We start from the raw sequence: 21,486 nt of genomic DNA, 5'->3' as shown, positions 1-21,486 counted from the left end.
GTGGTCTGGCTTCTGCTGGGCCGGCTCTGACCAGTGTTTCAGGCTGCCGCCCTGGCCAGGGACACAATGGGCAGGATATATAGCAAGTCATGCTTTCTGCAAAAATGGGAGGATTGGGACCCGAAATAGTCTCCAAAGTCATGTGTGGCTAGCCGGGGAGCACTTCACAGTGACAGGTCGCTGGTCTTCATCCCTAAGAGTACAGTTCAGGAGGACTGGGGTAGGGCCGGGGCTATTCTTTTAAGAGGACCCTCAGGAGATGCTCATGCACAGCCAGGTTTGGACCCTTCTCCCTGCTCTGAATGCTCTGACCCTGTGTGTGCCCGTTCTCCCCAGTAGAACCTCCAAGAAAGGCCCTTATAACTGTTTAATGAGCACTTACGATGTTCCAGGGCCCGTATTTGACACTTTGCTCATGCTCTCTCACTCATTTTCCAGACAGACACTGGGGTTCCGTCAAGGTCTCAATATGGGCAACTGGTAGGAATTGGCTTCAAATTTAGAAATGCCTGACTGAGGAGCCCATGTAGCCTCCAATGCCATGTCACCCCTAGATGACACACACACTCGGCCACCAAAGCCCAATCACTCAGGATCTCACTGCCCGCCCTTCGCCCCGCCCCCCAGCAGACACGCCCACTTTGGCGTTCTCAGGGCGGCAGGTGGGAGGTGGAGCGCCACCTAGTGGTGGTCTTTAAAGATGCTTTGGTAAGCCGCGGCTTTGGCCAGATGAGCTTGGTGGGAGGCAAGCAGTTGCCCCACAGAGTGAAAGAGATGACTCGCAAAAGTCAGGATGAAAGTCACGAAGAGCCTGGGGTACAGGGCCCCCGAACTGAGGCCTGTGGAGTGGGGAGTCACTGTAGCATCTCGAACAATGCAGCAAAGTGGTGAAGCTCCTCTAACTTCTAGGAAGCCGTGGACATGGGTTTTTACCCTTTATCCTTGCAACTCCCTTGTGACCCAGGAAGGAAAGGTCTTCTTGGTCCATTTTACACACGGACAAGGTAAGACTCACAGAAAGCCAGCGGCTTGGGCACGTGCCTTGAGTCAGTGAAGGAGGCAGCTAACCCTCTCGTCACGCTGGTTGAGAATGATGGTGGTGATGGTGGAGGTGATGGTGGCTGGTCATGGCGGCAGCTGCTAATATTTAGTGAGCTTGTAGCATCACAGCTCTCTAGGTAAGTACAATTATTATCCCCACTTTCAGGTGAGGAAACTGGCTCAGAGGAATGGGTGAACTTACCCCAAGGGGACACAGCTTCTAGGCAGTGGAAGAGGGATTCAAACCCTGGCAACAACGTGTCCCCAGCGTCAAAGCTCTTAACCCCTGTCCCTTCTACCAGCTGAGGAAGCCTCCCTGCCAAGATGCCAGCAAAATGGATGCTTTACTCCAGCTCCCCTTACTCCATCCACCCCCCATAAGCTGGACTGAGAAGCTGTGGCCTCCATCAGGTGGCAATACCCAAACCCACATTATTCTCAGAGACACTCTCTGCCGTGTGACCGTGGGTAAATGTCTTCCCCTCTCTGAGCCGCTGTTTCCATATCTGTGAAATAGAGAGTTCAAACTAGTTGAGCTCCGAGGTCCTGCTATTCTATGCGTCTGTGACTCTATAACAAGACTGGCTTAAGAATTTCTCCCCTGCTAACAATTTGAATTTGTCCTTGAATCAGTTGCCAAAGTAAAAACAGTCTCTCTCCTCTCCTCTCCTCTCCCTCCTCCTCCTTCACCCTCTCCCCGCCTCCCTCTCTCCCCTCCCCCTTTCCTCTCTTCTCTCTCCTCTCCCTTCCTCCTCCTCCCTCTTTCTCTCAATCTCTCAATTTTCAGCCTAATTATGGTTAACTCTCTGTTATTTAGAGACTTATTATCCAAGCTCATTATGAGTAATTATTCAGTCTGGAGGGGAAACAGCAACACTGCTAGTTTAATTTAATGCTTACCTAGTTCACTTAATTAGCAATAAGTCTTGGCAAAACGATGGAATGCACGGGGTCCTGGCTTGATGGGGGGTTGGGGGGAGGCTGAGTGCTGTTCTTGGGAAGATAAACAAGTTTCAGGGCAGAATGTGGGAGGAGGCAGGAGGGAGCAGCCTGTAAGCTGGGCCGCGCCACCTGTTCAGGCTGAGGATGGCCTGTGACAGTGAAAGGTTGTTCATTACACGGGCTGGAAGGGCCTTGGGTCAGGTAGCACTGCTCTGTGCTAGACCCTGTGCAAGGCACTGAGCAAACCTTATTTCTAAGGCCCCGTATCTGGGACTTGGGCATTTGAGGTAATTTAGATAATCGGCTCTCATAGCAGTACGTTCTCTTTTCAGTAGCCTTGCAGTAATTTTGGTTTTGCCAAGGACAGCGTGGCCCATTTAATGCTGCTGTGTCTGTTATATCTCTGCCTTCACTTAGGGACGCCACAGGCTCGGGGCTTTGGGCAGGCAACAGGATCTAGCTGTCGTTCAGCTTTGGCTTTTTTGATAGTTTTCATCTACTTATGGCAAATGATGTTGAAATATAGAAGTGGTCTAAAGTTTCCATTGCAGCAAAAATAAGTGAATTGTCAGACAGAAAAATAGGGGGTAAGAAAGCAGGGTGGGGTCCTTGCCAAGGAGGAAGGAGAATGGAAAAAAGGACCGTTCGGTGCTCTGGGTTAGGGATTATCTAGCCAGGGAGCAAGCTGCCACCACCACCACCACCCCCCACCCCAGCCCACTCCCATGCCCTGGAGAGACAAATAATCAGGCAAGGATTACCCAAAGGCTGCCTCAGGATCCTGGACTTGGCTCCTGGCACCCATTAGGAGGTCAGAATGACCCTCCCGACCACCTTCCCCAGCCAGCCAAAGCCCCTCACAGTTTCTCCCAGGCATCGCTGTCCAAATGAGGACGTCCCAGGCCCTTCTTGTCCCTCTTGTCACTCCCATGGCCCCTTTGCCATATAATACTCTCTAATTTCTCCTCAGTCCCTCATTGGTCCTCCTGGCCCCCTGTTGTACCAGTGGTTAAACTGAGGCCCAGAAGGATGCTTCCACAGCCAATTAACAGCAGAGCCACGGCCATGCCAAAACACCTTTCTGGCCAAGTCCTGTCTTCCTCCTTCATCTGCCAGCCTTGGAGCCCAGCCGCAGGGCCCTCTCCTGGAAGTGCCACTCCTCCTACCCACCATCTGATACACCTGTCCTGTGGCCCACATGAGAGTCGGTGTGTTAAAGGAGCCCTGTGTCTCTACCCACAGAGAGGTGGGTGGCAAGGTGGGGCAAGGGTGCACGGAAATGTGGCCACCGTGCTTCTCGAACACCAGGGGGGCCGGGAGTATTGCAGTCCACATTCAAGCCTCCCTCTGCCATGTTGCAGAGCCCACAGGGGTCTCAGGGCCAAGGTTTGGCCTGTGTAGCCATCCTTGGGCCTTTCCCACCCCTACCCAGCTAGAAACTGCCCAAAACACCAGAAAACAAAAACAAAGACAAAGAGGTTGGACAAACAGAATGTCTGTTCTTTTTTTTTTTTTTTTTTTAAGATTTTATTTATTTATTTGACAGAGACAGAGATAGCGAGAGCAGGAACACAAGCAGTGGAGGTGGGAGAGGGAGAAGCAGGCTTCCCCCCAAGGAGGGAGCCCGATGTGGGACTCGATCCCAGGACCCTGGGATCATGATCTGAGCCGAAGGCAGACGCTTAACGACTGAGCCACCCAGGTGCCCCAGAATGTCTGTTCTTATCCCAGCTTTCCTCGTGGCTCTGTGCCCCCACCCCCCACAAGAACCGTGCCTGGTTGCTCAGGCCAGCCTCTTGCTCACACGCTCATAGGTCACGCCTCTGATGGTGGAGATCTGAAAGAAGCAGCCAGAACAGAGGGAGTCAGTGCAGGGACCCCTAAGTGAGATGGAGCACAGCTGGGGGAAGACAGGCCTCCAGTCCCAACCGTGAGCGGAAGTGAACAGGTTACACCCGTTCTCTGAGCCTCAGTTTCCCAATTTGTTATGCAAGCCCCTGTGTAGACTCAGTATGGCAAAAGTGCTAAACAGATGTCAGGGCTGATGTGGCTCTTCGTATTGTAATCTTCCATCTGTCCACTGAAATTCACCTATTCCAGGCACTTCCCTTGTGTTATCCCATTTAATTCTCCCAACGACACGGTAGGGTTGTACCCATTGTACAGATGAGAACACTGAAGTCTAGAGGAGTCAAGTAACCCCTTTAAGATCTAGAGGCCACACTCAGCCTCTGCACCACACAGCATTTATGGGACACCTGTGCTTGGTGATAGAGTCCTTGCCCCGGGGGGAAGGCAGGCAGGGGGTGCTGTTCAGTGAAGGTGCTGTCCTATGTCCTGGGCTCGAGGCCCTCGAGACCCACTGTCAGGGGGCATGCGAGTATCGTGAGTTTGTCCTGACAGCCAGCAGAGGAGGCAGCCTTCTCACAGGAAGTGGGTGGGTGGCAAATGTCATCTTTGTGAGCAGTTCTGTCAAGGGCGGCAGTGTGAAGTGATGTGTGATTTGCACCTGGAGCAAGATGGAGTAGAGGGAGAGCTGCGAGCAGGGAGGAGGCTAGGCCTTGGTCTAGGTGATGATGAGAGCCTGGCGAGGGGTGCTGGTGTTGGCCTGGAGAGGGAGGAGGCATGCCCACCTAATGCACTCCCTGTTGGTGGAAAAGGACAGAGGTGTCCAGGATGATTCTGACAACCCTGGTCAGGAGCCTCTAGGCATCAGGAAACAGGATTATTCAGTTTGGGAAGATTGATCCTCCTGTTGGGCACAAACCTGCTTCTGGTTCTCCCACCCTGGGTGCTCCCCACACACCTCACAGGCCGTGAGCTTTGCTTCTGGGAGTCAGAACCCACTGGCTGACATTTAATGTAAAAATGTGTCCAGAGCTTTTATCAGATTTTCTAAGAGGTCAATTTCTATCCAGGAAAAAATGGATAGTCAATTTTGTTCTTTTATATATATATTTTTAAAATACTGTGCATCTCTTTATTTTTAGTTTTGTGTGTGTGTGTGTTTGTTGTTGTTGTTGTTGTTTTTAATTAAAGACCCACTGGCCTGGGCAGAGCTGGCAGAGAGCCTAGTCTAGAAGTCAGCCAGTGAGACCTGCCTCCACCACGAACTAGCTGTGGGGCTTTGGACAAGTGACTTGTTCTCTCTGAGCCTCAATGACCTCTCTGTAAAATGGGAATAATAGGAGGTCACTGAGTCTCTTGGGCCTCTAGACTGGGTTTGGGATGAGGAAAACAAGGAAACAAGAGGGGGAGAGAGAGAGAGGAGAAGAGGGGAGCAAGGAGGTGGCAAACCCTACCTCCCTCATCACTTCCCTTCTGGAGAACCTTGGGGAGGGTAGACTGGACCCCAGGGAGCTCTGGCCCAGGACATGGGCTCACAAGGGGAGAATGAAGTGTGGAAGAGCCTACTTTTTGCTTTTAACTTCACATCCATTTCTTGTACCTGGGAAAAATTCTGGAGCCCCAGGGGAAGAAACAGAAGGGAGGTGAAGTGAGAGCAGCACCTCCAATCTGTGGTTATAGAGCACCAAGTGTGGGAAGGGTCTAGCCGCAGATGTGTGTGTTAGCCCTGCCAGCATTTTTTAAAAGGTTTAATTCACTGCCAGCATTTAGTAGTCTGGAGGTTTCACAGAGAAGCGCAAAGTTCCAGCTTCTCTTGAAAAATCAGAAGATCTAGCAGGAAGGGCCTGAAGTCCCTTGGGGAGGTGGAACAGCATGGTGGCTGCCCTTGCAGGGCCCACCCGGACTCCCCCCTTCATTTAAACTCTGGGGAGGGTCCCAGGGGCTTCCATGCTTGGGCCCCTGAGGCGGCAGAGTCCCTGCCGAGCGCCAGTTCCCAGCACTCTCAGAGAAGCTAGGGGCCCTCCAGCTAACCGCTCAGCTCCCAGCACCTCAGTGTCCTCACCTGGAAGATGCAGAGAAAAAGCCCTATCTAGCAGGTGATCGTGAAGGTCGAACGAGACGATGTCCCCCAGGCACTCAGCACAGAGCCTGGCACATGGGAAGTGCCCCGAGAGCCAGGGCTGGAGGCAGGAAAGTGTCCTCATCATTGTCCCAGGAACTAGCAGGACACTCACCTCCACCAGCTTGTCGCCCACGATCTCCGAGGTCTGGCGATAGTTGGGGAACTCCACCGCAATCTTCCCACCCTCCATGTGCACGGTGGCCTGGAAGCAAAGCATAACACTGAACCTGAGCCGGCAGAGGCCCCCAAACGCAAGCCAGCCCCCGAGGGAGGAAGGGCTACCCGCAGCCCCCGCAGCAGTCCCCTCTGGGATTTAACTGGCCTTGGAGATACAGGATGACATAGATCCACAGGTACAGACAACACGCACAAGTCACTCAACCTTGCTGTGCCTCAGCTTTCTCACCTCTAAAATGAGGGTCGTAACTGTACCTCCTTGAGAGTTCTTATGAGGATTGAAGGATTTCTTAGGACATATGGAAAGTGCTTAGAACAGTGCCCGGCCCAGGATGAGTGCTCCTTGTTAACTGTGGATTTGGTTATGATCCTCATTGTTAGGATGATGATGATGTCATGCAGAATGTGGACTGCAGCATTGTTTGTAACTGTAAACAACCTAAATAGCCATCCGGACTCTCCACCGGTAAGTAACTTCAATATCTATTGACCAGGGAATGTGAAGGGAATGATAGCATTTCCATACTAAAAGATGCTGTGCAAGCAATAAAAACAATAAGACAAATCGATCTGTGCTGACACAGAACGAGATCCTGAGAAACTCTTAAATTGTTAAAATCCACGAGTGACAGAAGATGAACATCAGGACCACTTATTCTCTACTGTGGCAGCCTAAGGAGCAGAGTGGTCATGGTCATGCCTGGGGGCGATAGAGGGGACCCAGAGTTGGTGGAAGATCTGCGGGACCAGGCTGGGTAGGAGAGGACAGTCACCTTTTACTTCTTTCTTATGTAAGATTGCAGTTTCGAACCCATGCGAGTCCGATTCTAGGGCTGTGCTTCTCTAGGCTACACTGGAAGGCAGCCCCAGCAAATGGTTATGCTCTCTGAAGCCAGGCTGCCTGGGTGTGGAGGTCCGCCTGTGTTGGGTGACCTGGCAAGCCGCCGAACCCCATGGCTCAGCCTAACTCCCTCATCTGTAAAATGGGATAGTAACTGTTGCGACTTCGTAGGATTCACTGCAGTAACATGTGTGAAGTATTCAGCAGGTGTCTGGGATATATTAAGTGCAAGTGTTAACAATTTTTAACAGTTTCGTTACAGTGTCTGTTATTGACTGTAGCATTAAGAACCCAGAGTGATTAACTTGCTGAGTAACTCAAGCGCCTAAGGCTGGAGGCTGGACTCTAGAACTGAGCCTCAGCTTGGGGTGCAGCCCCAGGGGACACACTTGAGACCAAGAAGTTAGCCAGAGGCTTGGGGAAGGAGGGCGGGGCGGCCGGTGGCCTCTCACCTTGAACTTCTTGCCCCCCATGGTCTCCATGTCACACTCCTTGCCGATGGTGAACTTGTTGGTCATGGAGCGGCCGTCCGGGTAGTGCTGGGACCAGGTGAAGTTCTGCCCATCCTGCTGCACCTCCGTGACAGTCTTGAAGTTTCGGCCCTTTTCGATAGCATCGCTGGGGAGCCCTGGCCCGGGGACGAGTAGAGCGGCATGTAAGAGCTGCTTACAACCTGTGGCTCTGGGAGAAGGCTTTCCTCCCTGGTGGCTGGCTAGCCCGATGGTTAGGAGCACAAATCCCAGTTCTACCATGAACCATGAGCTGGGATGCGTCACTACCTCTCTGAGCCTCAGTGTTCCCATCAACAAAATGGGGGTAATAAGGCCCATTTCACAAGGCTGTTGTGAGGAGGAAGTTAAAGTGATTGTGTCTTATAAAACTCCTGGCATGTAACTGACATTAAGGACTAGCTGCTCTTCTGATTCTGATGCACCAAAACACAAACACGACAGACGCGGCCAAGCTCGCCAAGCCCCAGGATGAATGGGACCAGCGAGACTGCCTTCGAACACTGCTGTTTCACAGATGAGGCAGGCAAGACCCAGAGCAGGAAAGGGGCCTCCCAGCATCTCCGTGGAGGCTAACAGCTGAACCAGATCTACCGCGGACACTGGCGCCCTTCCAATTCCACACGAGACTGTTGGAGGTGAAGCCAAGTCACTGTCCCTTCAGGGCCACTCCCAATAATGGACTCAGAAGGGCTCTTGTCTCCCCAAGGCCCCTGCTCTCAGGGCCTCTCAGATCCCCCGGGGCCGTCCTCTGACTCTTGACAATGGCACTCCCTCCGACTTAGAGCGTGCCCCAAGATTTCTGCAGGACTGTCAGGGCCACTGTCCCATGGGTTCCTCACAATCAGCACTGCAAATGGAGCAGTGAAGAGGAGCGGCATCACTGATCTCGGCCCACAGTTCCTAGCGCAGTAAGAGGCCCACGTTTGTTGAATGGCCAAATGAGTGCATGGCTTGTCAAACCTGGCCTCTATAGTAACCCCTTGGTCATCTCTCCCCAGGCACCACTCATCATCTAATCACTGGGTCCTGGGTGCTAATGATCTCTGCCCCTAATTTACAGTGTGACCTTGGGCACATCATGCTGAGGCACCCCATCAGGAACGTCGGGCTGGCCCTTACCTATAGCAGGGTCTTGAATGAATGAATAAGCCAATCAAGCCCGCACCTCACCCACTACTGGCTGTGTGACTTTGGACTAGTAACTCAGCTTCTCTGGGCCTCAAGGAGTTTGGGTTGGTGGCCCCAAGCTGGCTGTGACAAACTAGCCCAGGGAAGGGGACCTCGTGCACTCACTCACCGAGGCTCTTCATGAACTCGCTGTAATTCTTGTCACTCTCGAACTCGTACTTGCCATTGAAGGCCATGCTGCTGGGAGAGCCGGAGGCCGGAGGGCAGGGGGATGAGGAAGAAGGGTTGTGGTGCTGAGGGGCCCGGTGCCCCAGCTTATAAACTCTGCCACACGCTGGGGCTCGGCCCCTAAGTCACTCCACCTCCCCCTCCATCCCTGAAGAGGAAGCGTTGCCTGTTTTATGACGGGGGCAGGACCCAGCGAAGCAGAGCCCTGAGGTTATTCACTCGGGGGAGTGCTGGCTGCAGGCCCTTTGCCACTCCCAGCAAGGGCGATGGCAATGCCAGAGCGTCCGAGGTCTCAGCCGCCTCTGCCCTCCCTCCCTCCCTTCGTCCTTGCCCTGTCCTCCAGCCATGCTCGCCTCACCCCTTATTTACTTGTTCACCCCCCCATTCATCGACCAAAGCGCATCAAACACCTGCTGCATGCGGGGCTGGCACCGAGGCCACACAGATGAATGAGACATACACCCTCCCCCCAAAGAGCTTCCAGTCTAGTCCGGAGACGAAACACAGGCCTGCAGAGAACCCTTGTGCAGGCAGGATGTGACAAGTTCCTAGACAAATGCAGATGCGTGGCCTGGGGCACAGGGAAGGAGCAGGGGGCAGCTGGGGGCCGGGATATCTTTGCATAGGAGATGGCATTTGATGCTGGTTTGGAAGGAACCATAGGACTTGGATGTTTAGAGAAACAGAGGTTGGAGAAGGCGGGGAATATAGGGAGACAATATTCTAGGATGAGGGAACAGTGTGACGAAGGTGGGAAGGGTCATGATGGAAGGAAAAATGAGTTTGACTGCAGCAAAGAGCACTTGAAGGAGAAGAGACAGAAGCAGGGTGTGGATAATGCCAGCAAGTGAAGCATCAGTCCGGGGCCCAGGGGGCAGCTTGGAGCAGGGCTGCCAGGGGCACTGAAGACCCACCACGTGCCGGGCGCAGGCCAGGAGCTCGGTGGAGTGTGTGTTGTTCGAAGCTCACAACCGGGAGGGGGGGCATTCAGACCCCAGACATCCAGGTCCTGTCCCTCCTGTCTTGTGGGATTGCTCCCCGGATCAGACTGAGGACTCTCCTTTTTCTTATTATTAATTATGGAAATTTCTGCAAGTCAGTCTCCTTTTCCAGCATCAGCTCTTCGTGAATCCCGATCATTTCTTTCTTTCTTTTTGAATCCTCATTTCTGTCTAAAGCAGAACTCACCACAGATCTGGGACTGTGTGATTTCTGAGCAGGTGAAACCCACTTTGCCCCATTTTGCCAGTGTTCAGTCTCCAGTCTTGGAATTCCTTACTCATGCCAGGGGTCTTATTTTTTTAAAAAACCATAAACACACACACATACCCACACCAACATCCTCATCATCATTATCATTATCACGGGTTTTCTGGTAAGTTATATATATTAACATTTCATAACTCAGAGCAAGTAACAGTCCTGTCACTTGGCAGAGATGGCCCTTAATAGTTTGTGTCTATCCTTCTAAACTTAAAGCATATACATATACTTCTTCTATAAATGAGACTATATTGTTCTGTAACTGAGGAGTTTTTTTTAATTTTATTTATTTATTTTGAGAGAGAGCACAGTCAGAGGGAGCCGCAAGCAGAGGGAGAGGGAGAAGCAGACTCCCCGCTGAGCAAGGAACCCAGTGTGGGGCTCGATCCCAGGACCCCAGGATTATAACCTGATGATTAAGCAGATGCTTAACCGACTGAGCCTCCCAGGCACCCCTGTAACCTCGTTTTTATATAATGATATGGGTACATGTCTGTATCATGACATAAAGGTAAATCATACCCCTTTTAATAGCTCCAGAACGTTCATAGTCTATTGTCTGTATGCCGTAATTTACATAACTATTGTTATGTAAACATTATGTACATGTTATGTAACAGTGTAACTTGATCTTCAGGTTATTTTTCTAAACTCTTTCTATGACAAATAACTCTGAGATAAACATTTTTTTTGCAGTCTTAGACCTTTATTTGAGAATCAGCAATTAGTTCTTATCTACATTAACTGTCCATAGATTTTCAAAAGTGGTGACAGGTACTTAGGTAACCACCATATAGAGCTTGTTTGGTGATTCTTCATCCTCACGGTGATTGATTTGAGGTGGGGGGAAGGGCAGAGAGAGGGGGAGAAGGAGAGAAGCAGACTCCCCACTGAGCATGGGGCAGGGGCTTAATCCCAGGACCCCAAGACCATGACCTGAGCCAAAATCAAGAGTCTGACTCTTAACCAACTGAGCCACCCAGGCGCCCTGAGGTTGTGTTCTTTACAGCATGGTCTTCAACATACACTGCTGAGGTTGCAAGAAAGGAAGGCTGTGAAAAATAGAAATTCCTGGGCTCTGACCCCCAGAAGTTCTGGCTTGGGTGTGGGGCCCTGGAATCTGCATTTGCTATGCTCCCAGTGGTTGTGCTGCAGTTACCCTGAGAAGCTCCAGGCCAGGGGACGTGGAAAAGAGCCCACAGGATGGACCAGACAGCCTCTCTGGGGCCCCACTTAACTTCCTTTCCCTTTGACTTCCTTCTGCGTTGTCAGAACTGTTTTCTCCTCAATAGCTACTCATCCAAGGTCAGCATCAAAGGCAGGACAGGTGTGGTGGGGGTGTGGGACAGGACGACATTGGCAGCGGGACGCCTGACTCAGCGGCGCTCCTTTTCCCTTCACTGGAGTTTATGAGCGCATCTGACCCTCCATCCCTCCTCCCACCCATGCCCTGCCTCTTTCCCTCTTCAGCTGGGGTCCACCTGTTTGTTCAGACACTCATTGAAGACCTTCCAAGAGGGGTAAATGAACTCAAACTGCCTCCATATCACAGTGAGGTTTTATGGGGCAATTGAACTAACAGAGCGACTCTACCCCGGTGGAGATCAAGAGGAGCCCCAAGGCTAATGCATGCCCCTGGGCCACCCCAACTTCCCACCTGGACTCTGGCTCCAGCCTCAAATCAGCCACCATTATTCTGAGAGTAACTAGTCTAGGGAGTGAGAAATGCAGGTGCTTTAGTCCACAGTTGGAAGAGAAGCCCTCCTCCTAACCTCCCCACCCCAGGACCTTCTAGCACCTTACATGGAGTAAGGGATTGATCAGGGTTACACATACCTTAACCAAACCTCCTTCCTCTTCTTTCCTCAACAAAAAATCTGAAATGCTACTTGGGGTTGATCCTAGAGTGTCAAGGCTAAATGGGATCTCTGAGGGCAATTTATTTCATGATGATTTTCCCAGCTCTGCTCTCAGGAGTCAGAGGCTAAGAAATTCAGCATTCCCTTGGAACACCCAGTCAGTACTTTGTTAACCCACAATTTGAAGCAGAAGTGATGGAGACTCTGAGGCCAGGAGGCCAGAGTTTGAATCCCAGATCTGCCACTCACTGGCTGGGTGACCTTGGGCAAGTCATTTATCTTCCTGTGTTTCTGTTTTCTCATGAGTTAATTAAATAAGTTAATTTCTGGGCGCCTGGGTGGCTCAGTCAGTTAAGTGGCTGCCTTCAGCTCAGGTCATGATCCCAGGGTCCTGGGATCGAGTCCTGCATCGGGCTCCCTGCTCAGTGGGAAGCCTGCTCCCCCGTCTGCCTGCTGCTCCCCCAGCTTGTACTCTCTCTCTCCCTCTCCCTCTCAAACAAATAAATAAATAAGTTAATTTCTGTAAAGCATTTTTCACAGAGCCTGGCGTACCTCATTTTGTTGTGCTTTGCTTTATTCTGCTTTGCAGATGCTGCTTTTTTTTTTTTTACAAAACCCTGTGTCAAGCAAGTCTACCCCGGTCCTATTTTTCCAACAGCATTTGTTCACTTTGCGTCTCTGTATCACATTTTGGTAATTAAGTCTAGCAATACTTCAAACTTTTTCATGACCATTATATTTGTGATGGTGAGCTGTGTTCAGTAATTATGACTCACTGGAAGCTCTGATGATGGTTAGCATTTTTAGCAATAAAGTGTTTTTTCAGACAGCCGCTACTGCATAGTGTAAACATAACTTTTATATGCACTAGGAAACCGGAAACTTCACTGGACTCGTGGTGGTCTGGGACAGAACCTGCAATACGTCTGAGGGTTGCCTGTGGATAAAAGAGTGTTAGGTAAATGTCGCCAGGGCAGGTCAGCTGTGTAGCTTCAACACTGCTGTGTCTGGTCACCAGCTTTGCAGTCACAATCATCTCCCTCTTTGCTAAGTGTCACAAGCCCCCGAGTTTCATCTTCATTCTTGTCTGTTCTCGGGAGCGCTCACTCCCCTGGTGAGCTCGCCCTGTCCAAGGCTTTAAAGACCATCTCTATGCGGATGCCTCTCCAACTGTTTTCTCATCTCACACCTCCCCTGGAGACTTATGTCCACCTGACTACCCAATAGCTCCACCTCACGACTTATGCCATCTCAAACTTAACATGTCCCAAACCTCTGGTCTTCAGCCCTCAACAAAGCCTCCTCCTCCCTTGGACTGCTCCAGTTCAGTTGATAAGGAATCTCAGGGGCCGGGCGCCTGGGTGGCTCAGTCGTTAAGCGTCTGCCTTCGGCTCAGGTCATGATCCCGGAGTCCTGGGATCGAGCCCCGCATTGGGCTCCCTGCTCCGCGGGAAGCCTGCTCCTCCTCTCCCACTCCCCCTGATTGTGTTCCTGCTCTCGCTATGTCTCTCTCTGTCAAAAAAATAAATAAAATCTTTAAAAAAAAAAAAGAAAGAAATCTCAGGGGCCAACATCTATTCCAAATCTGCAATGTGCTAAATGTTTTACAGGAATTAGCACTCAGTTCTCCCAACCAATTGGTTAGATAGGTCCTGATATTATCCCCCACTATGTAGATGAAGAAATGGAGGTTCAGAAGTGTCACACTCAGGTGGTAAGCAGAGATGACAGTCTGGCTTCGGGTCCCTTCCCTCATGTCCTCTAACTAAATGCAGCAATTTAGTTTGGATGCAGCCTCCAGAACCAACCGATTCTTGGAGATCACTGTTGCTCCTGCAGTACTTAGAGAGTGATCTCAAAGTGCCAGACACCATGCTGAGTGTTTGACACATGGCACCGCGAACTTCCCAAAGAGCTGTTATTATCCCTATTTACAGAAAAGAAAGTCTAGGCTCAGAAAGGTTAGATGACTTGTCCAAGGTCACACAGCTTGTTGTTGATGACGCTTGGATCTGAACTCAGTTCTCTCTGACCTGAAGGGTGCTTAACACCACTGTGGATCCTGCCAGATCTCTGATGAAAGCAGAATGTCAGTCTCTGGTTCTAATGTCAGAGTCATGACCCATGCATTCGTTAATTATTTCATTCAGTATACATTTCCTGAGCACCAGGCTATGTGTTAGGGAGTAGCAATACACAGCAGAAGAAAACAGTCCCCACCCGATAAATGAAGCTCCAGCCTCCCAGATCATCCCCTTTGCCCCATTCCATCCCCTAAGTTTAGCCTCACTTCCTTTCTTATCCAGCCCATCGATGCGTCACTTCCTCTACCAGGACCCTCAATGTTCATTGGTTACTTTGGCTTCCTAGGCCCCATCCTTGAAACCCGCCCCCCAAATTGTCTTTCCACCTCCCACCTCCAGGACTGCTGACTACAACCAGAAGAAAAGACCCAGTGCAGGGGAAGGGAGGGCGACACCGCAGCAAATTCATGGTCGTCCCTCAGCTAGGTTTTGAACACTCAGCAGTCCTTCCCCTCATCACTTCCCACCACCCAAGTCCACTCCAGCCCCAGCCATCACTTTAGTGACCATATAATAATCCACAGTATGGATGTATCACTTCGTGATACAACTTGTCCAACCAGTCCTTATTGTTGGACAATTAGGTTAGGTAGGAAAAAGTACATAAAGGAGTGGGAGAATCCATGATGTGGAGAAAACAAAAGCATTATTGAAGACCATGAGTTAATATGAATAGTATTATTTGAAGCAGGTGGGCTGAGGTTCTGGGAGAGGTTCATGGGTCATGAGATTTATGGCAGAAAGTGAGCTTCATAGAGGTCTGTGAACCAAGCCAGAAGGCAACATTTTGTACACATCTATGAATGTTCTGGAGTGGGTCCATGGCTTTCATCAGGTGTTCCAAGGGGGCCTCCCCAAAAGTGAAAGGCCACTAATCTGGTCTCTAATTTGTAACATAAGCTCTGATCAGAAAGGCCAGGAGAATTTATTAAAAAGATCAGTGAAGGGGCGCCTGGGTGGCTCAGTCGTTAAGCGTCTGCCTTCGGCTCAGGTCATGATCCCGGGGTCTTGAGATCGAGCCCCGCATCGGGCTCCCTGCTCAGCGGGAAGCCTGCTTCTCCCTCTCCCACTCCCCCTGCTGTGTTCCCTCTCTCACTGTGTCTCTCTCTGTCAAATAAATAAATAAAATCTTAGAAAAAAAAGATCTGTGAAGTAAAAATGTGAGTTTAAGTCCCACAAAGACCTGGGGTCAAATCCCCGCTCTTCAATTTCATTTGTGTACCTTTGAATAAGTTACTAAAAATTTTTGAGCCTTTAAAATAGGAATTTAGTGGCACCTGGGTGGCTCACTGGGGAGAGCAAGCAATTCTTGATCTTGGGATTGTAAATTCGAATCCCACTATGGATGTTGAGATTACTTAAAAAATAAATAAAATCTTAAAAAAAAAAAAAAAAGATATTCATGGGTCATAAACCAGTACAGGTGGTGCCTGGGTGGCTCAGTTGGTTTAGCGACTGGCTCTTGATTCGTGCTCAGGTCATGATGTCAAGGCCCTGGGATGCAAAGCAACACCGGCTCCGCACTCAGCGGGGAGTCTGCCAGAGGATTCTCTCTCCCTCTGCCCCTCCCCCTGCTCACTCTCACTCTCTCAAATAAACAGACAAACCAGTGACCTCAGAGAGGGTACTGGAGATGAGATGGGGAGTCCTATAGCCTTCGGTCTGCAGGGCAGCCTCCTCGCTGGAGACAGTATTCGGCAGACAGGAAAACCCTTATTTTCTGTTTCTGCTGTGTCTGCCGGTTCCGCTCTATTACTGAGTTGATGGAATGTCTGACTGTTGTAGACACAGCCCTTCAGGTTGCAAATAAAGAAACCCACTTGAGCTAGGCTAGGCCAAAAGGGGGGACGTATTAGGTTGAACCATACATAATTGCTAATATTTGCTCTTCTTGACCTTTTTTTTTTTAAGATTTTATTTATTTATTTGAGAGAGAGAGAATGAGAGACAGAGAGCACATGAGAGGGGGGAGGGTCAGAGGGAGAAGCAGACTCCCCGCTGAGCAGGGAGCCCGATGCGGGACTCGATCCCGGGACTCCAGGATCATGACCCCAGCCGAAGGCAGTCGCTTAACCAACTGAGCCACCCAGGCGCCCCTTCTTGACCTTTAAAAACAACAATTTCATATGGTTCAATCAATGTATGGATGCAGGGCCAACTCGGGGAACCCAAGTGGTGGAAATGGAGTCAGGCGACACGAGGAACTAGGACCAGGAACTGGAAAGCGTCAGGAGCCAGTCTCCCTGGCATCTTGTGCAGCTTCTCCCTGTGTGTCTACTTGATTCTCGCTTCCTGCTGTCCTTTCTCTCCTGCCCACCTGCACCCAGACCCCCGGGCTTTCCGCGCGACCAACAGAAGCTAGGTCGGGAGACATAATCTGATTGGTCTGTTGTGAGTCAGGTGTCTGCCCTGGTCCAATCATCTGTGGGCAGGGAGGCAGGGGTCTTTAGTGCAAACAATGAAAACCGATGTGAGCGGAAAATAAACTTGCGGAACGGATGTAGATTAGATCACAGAGCTTTCAGGCTTGGGAAACAAGCCGGGACAGGAGAGGATAAGCAGCTGGAACCACAGTCGCAATGACATCACTGCAGTGGTCTTGTTGGGATCTGCTGGACTGGACAGTTTGCACCCCTATCAACGGCGACACGGCTCGCTGGCTTTGCAACCACCATTCCCCTGGGCAGTGGGTATGCCCCCCTCAGTGCCCCCAGCCAGAATGGAGTTTCTCTCTTTAAAAAAAAAAAAAAAAAGATTTTAGGGGCGCCTGGGTGGCTCAGTCGTTAAGCGTCTGCCTTCGGCTGGGGTCATGGTGCTGGTGTCCTGGGATTGAGCCCCGCATCGGGCTCTCTACCCGGCGGGAAGCCTGCTTCTCCCTCTCCCCTTGTTTATGTTCCCTCTCCCCTTGTTTATGTTCCCTCTCTGGCTGGCTGTCAAATAAATAAATAAAATCTTAAAAAACACATTTTTATTTATTTGGCAGAAAGAGAGCACAAGTCGGCAGAGCGGCAAGCAGAGGGAGAAGCAGGCTTCCCGCTGAGCAGAGAGCCAGACTCCGGGCTCCCTCCCAGAACCCCGGGATCACGACCTGAACCGAAGGCAGACGTTTAACCGACTGAGCTACCCAGACGCCGCTGGAATGGATTCTCTTGTCCCTGCTTCTTGTGCCTCCCCAGCTGCAGAGGAAATGTCCCAGTGGGAGTGTCTGATTGGTTGAGCTGAAGTCATGAGCAGACACCCCATTGCCCCTGGGTGATGAGAATATGAGTATCTGTCCTTTGCAGCGTTGTATTAGGAAATGGACCCCACCTTCCACCAGAACCCATGCAGTGGGGAGTTCTCTAAACATAGATGAGGGTGCAGACACTCTGTCCCACCAATGGGCTCGCTGCTCAGGTGGAGAGGGACAATTTTTGAAGAAGGGACTGTGGGATGGGCAGATGCCCAGAAAGTGTCCACAACAGTGACCTCTCCCCCAAGGTCCTGCCCAGCTCATGTGCTGTGTTCTCCAAGAAGCCTTTTTCTCCTCCCATTGTAGTCCACCCTGGTCAGGCTTTCTTCTGCTTAGAACCTGCATAGGAGGGCACAGGATTAAATTGTTACTGTTGCGTTTCTATCTGAGATTGAAGCAGCTGGAGGGCAGGAAGTTTGCCTTAGGCCGCTCTATGATCTGTACAACAGCTGACCCAGGGAAGACCTGTAGTAAGGACTTAACCAGTACTTGTTGGTCGACTCAGGCATTAGTCAGGGCTCCTGCAGATAAAGTAACAGACACTGATTCTTAGTGATCAACGAACAAAAAAGGAATTTCTGGGGAGGGTACGGGTAACTCATAGAAAGGATGGAAAAGCTAAACCACCAGATCTCAAGATGGCACATAGCACCAGAGAGCAAGAAGGAAAGATGAGTTGAATCACCTTCAGCCATCCTCCATCCTTACAGCACTCCACTTAAGACTCAAATTCCCAGCTTGGCCAACTGTTGGCTGTATCACTTGGGCAGGTGACTTAATTTCCGTGCTTGGGTTTCCACATTGGCAGAATGGGGCTACCACATTGGCAGAATGGGGCTAACAATCAAACCCCCCTCCAGGCAGGATTGGGTAACTCCATACATAAAGGCACTCAGAAAGGGGATGGCACCTGCTCTTACAGAGAAAGGGGAATGCATGTTCTTACAAGAACTGCAAGTCCTCTCTCTGATTCCTTAGCTACCTAGGACTGGAAGAGAAGATTCCTCACCCCCACATCTGCCGGTCTAATCCTGACTGGGACCACGGCCAGGGAGGAGGAGAGGAAGTGTAGGTGGTAGATCCAACAACATCCAAGCAACCTCACCTCCACACTTACAACCAAAGCAGCCCATGACCCTCAAAAAATACTGCTTCAGGCCAGAGGTCAGGTGCCAAAAGGTCTTCATCCAGTTCCCTGTGCAATTATTCATCTCCCCGTCTCCTGCCTCTGGCTAAATGTGATTAATGCCTATGGCAGTCACAGGAATAGCTCCTAATGAATTTCTAACGAACTCATTTGGTGTTAATGCGGTGTGTAATTCCGCAGGACGCTCATTATAATTTAGCCTTATTAAGTCTCTAGTTATTGCGAACTACTATTGCTCTAAGCTCAGAAGCAGGAGAAAAGTAATTATCTGGAGCAGGCAGTTAAATTATGAAAAGGATTGGACATTCAGAGAAGGCCAACCAGTGGCTATTTTTTTTTCTCCTTGGGGTATAATGCTCTGTGCGAGGAACCGGCCGTGCAGGTCTTTGAGCGGAGGCAAGAGTGCCCTCCCTGACTTTATATTCTGTAATGTCAGAGCTGTGCAGGCTACAGCCTGCGGGGGGCAGGGGGAGGGTCTTTAAGGCCCATCCAAAGGTAGCCGGGCCCCCAAATGGTCCACTTGTCTACTGCTTGGGTCTGAATTTGCACCATAGGGGTGGCTTCTTTTGCCTTGGAGGCAGGGTTGCATGTCGAAGGTGACCTATGCCACACCTCAGAGTTCACAGAGTGTGACAGATAAGCTATCTTATCTGAACATCACAGCATCCCAGTTACCGTCATTAAACTCCTTTGACAGATAAGAAGATTGAAGTGCACAGAGGTGAAGCCACTTGCCCAAGGTCACTGGGTGCCAGAGTGGTGGCAACAGAACCTGCATCCTCAGACCCCCAGGTGAGCTCTCTCTCCAGCTCACCTCTCGTTTTACCGCCAGGCATGCTTCTCATGCACATGTGACTCACATCTCCCCCCTAGATCAGATGTCCCTTGAGGTTGGAGCTGTATCTATGACCCCTTTACCTGTTTGGCCTTGGTCCAGAGGGATGGGCTGTCAGGGCGGGCCCCCTGAAGACAACCTGGAGTATTCGCTCAAGCACAAGCTGATTCAGTTCTCTTCCCACCTCTCCCTGAAATTTTCTCCCGGTTTCTCACAACCAGCTTTATACTTTTAGCTAAAATGTAGATTAAACTTTTTTTAAAGTTTGAAATCATTTTCTCCTGGAGATAAAAGTAACCCATGCTATTTGCCTAAAATTCAGAAAAATGCAGAAAAGTCTAAAGAACATAAGGATCATCTGTAACCCTATCACTCAGATATAACTATTGTGTAACAGTTGGTATAAATATCCTTTCAGCCCTTATGATATGCACATATAAACACACGTAGGAACATTTTATTCATAACGGCATCTACTCTATGTATTTGTATACACTATATGTATATGTCCTATTTGGGAAATTGCTTTTTTTTTTTTTAAGATTTTATTTTTAAATCATCTCTACCCCCAACGTGGGGCCTGAACTCACAACCCCAAGATCAAGAGTCACACGCTCCACTGACCGAGCCAGCCAGCCAGATGCCCCTGGATATTGCTTTTTATTTAAACTTAGGAACATGAAATTTCTGAAAGATGAATTTACATTGTCAAAGAATAAAAGCAAACTTCAGAATATTCTTGGTAACTGCTCTGGGTTATGAGACGATACAAAAGAAAGGGAATTTAGAGAATAAAGCCCAAATCACCTCCTACACAAGCCAGAAAAGAACTGTACTTATTGCTACCTTATCTCCCACAATATCTCGTTGTCAGTGGCATGGGAAGAGCAATGGGTGGAAGACGAAGGTCTGAATGCAAAGTCACATGGCACCAGGGGTCAGGATCAGTGGATGGGCCATGGGAGTTTAAAGGTAAACACAGGGGCCTGATGTGGCCCTCGCCCAACTCCCCAGCCTCATTTTCTGTTGTGTCCTCACTCTCTGCTGCAAACTCATTATCACTGGAACCGCCCACACTCACTCTGCTATTTCCCACCTTGCCTTTACACATACTTCTCTCTCTCTCTCTCTCATGCCCAGTGGCATAAATGGTGAGAACTCACTTTTGTGCAATACCTAATTCGATTGTTTGCCTAGGAAGTAAACAAAGAGAGTTCCTTGGAGGGCCAAGTAGGTTTTGTGTCAATATGGAAGGAAGTGCTGGGTGGTGGGGGAAAGTTTTCTTTCCCCTTTGAGGGGGAAACAGACTCATCCTGGCCTTCCTTGGTGCTGTGTTTAGTTCAGCCTCCATGACCAGGGAGCTGCTTTACACACCGAAGCCACCCTGGGATTGACCTCCTGCTTCCTGCACTGTGTTCTGGTCTGCAAGTCCCTCTTTCCTAACTCTTTCCAGAACTTTCTGTCAGTCTCGGGTGAGGTTCTGTTGGCCTCTGCCTGTGGTTGGCCCCGCTCGCATCTAAGCAGACCCCTGGAGCTGTGGGTATGTTCATCGTGGCTGTTCAGACATGGGAAGGAATGGGTAAATTCATGTCGGTACCAGTGTGACCGGTATGTGTGCCCTGTGGCTTTCTGTACAAAAGTGTGCATTGCCCAGGTGCATGTGTGTCTGCGATACTATACTGTAAGGGGGATCGCATGCATGTGCGAGAAAGTGTATGTGTATACATATCTGTATCCCTGTATCTGTGTGTGTATGAGAACGTGTGCTTTCCCTGTGTAGAAGGGATGTATACACGTGGAGTATTATGTACTTGGGTATACATATGAAGCAGAGTGCACATATGCTCAGCTGTGGTTTTCTGTGAATGGCTCTGGATCTGTTTGTATACAGGCATGTGGGAGTGTTTGTTTACTGAAGGGAAGGGAGATATTAATTGGATGCCTAGACTACAAATAAAAACAAATAAAGCAAATAAAAACCCTCAAACAATAAATAAAGTTATTATCTCACACAATTGGAGTTCCACAGACAAGGAAAGGACTCTCAAGTTGACTGCATTGATCAAAACATCTTTAAGAACCTGTTCTTTGCACCTCTCGACTATGTTTGATGCTGTATCCTTCTGGTCACAAAGTGACTGCAGCATTTCCAAATCCCACACTCAGACACAAAGAATCCAGTAACAGATACATGCAACTTTGCTTTGGCAGTGACTTTCCTAAGAAG

General features: G+C 50.0%; 1 protein-coding gene across 1 annotated transcript; it reads right to left on the bottom strand.

Moving 5' to 3' along the window:
* Positions 1-3,766: 3,766 nt before the first annotated feature.
* FABP6 (fatty acid binding protein 6) lies at positions 3,767-16,325 on the bottom strand. Its single transcript, XM_035012394.1, has 5 exons — positions 16,304-16,325; positions 8,781-8,858; positions 7,424-7,599; positions 6,066-6,155; positions 3,767-3,820 (listed from the first exon to the last, which is right to left on the bottom strand). Exons 2-5 carry the CDS (start codon positions 8,845-8,847, stop codon positions 3,767-3,769), a joined length of 387 nt encoding a protein of 128 aa, XP_034868285.1. The 5' UTR covers positions 8,848-8,858; positions 16,304-16,325.
* Positions 16,326-21,486: the final 5,161 nt, after the last annotated feature.

This window comes from Mirounga leonina, unplaced genomic scaffold (genome assembly GCF_011800145.1).
Source record: "Mirounga leonina isolate KUSES-001 unplaced genomic scaffold, KU_Mleo_1.0 Mir_104, whole genome shotgun sequence".
Taxonomy (NCBI): Eukaryota; Metazoa; Chordata; class Mammalia; order Carnivora; family Phocidae; genus Mirounga; species Mirounga leonina.
Note: the sequence above shows the minus strand (reverse complement) of the source record. Positions and strands in the feature narration are given on the sequence as shown.

Bases quoted from the DNA above. Each gene is read 5' to 3' on its own strand.
- FABP6 (XM_035012394.1), bottom strand. From the start codon at position 8,847: ATGGCCTTCAATGGCAAGTACGAGTTCGAGAGTGACAAGAATTACAGC. The intron at 6,156-7,423 runs GTGAGAGGCCAC...CTTTGCTTCCAG, and splicing joins TGGGGGGCAAGAAGTTCAAG to GCCACCGTGCACATGGAGGG. The intron at 3,821-6,065 runs GTGAGTGTCCTG...TGCTTCTTTCAG, and splicing joins TGGGCGACAAGCTGGTGGAG to ATCTCCACCATCAGAGGCGT.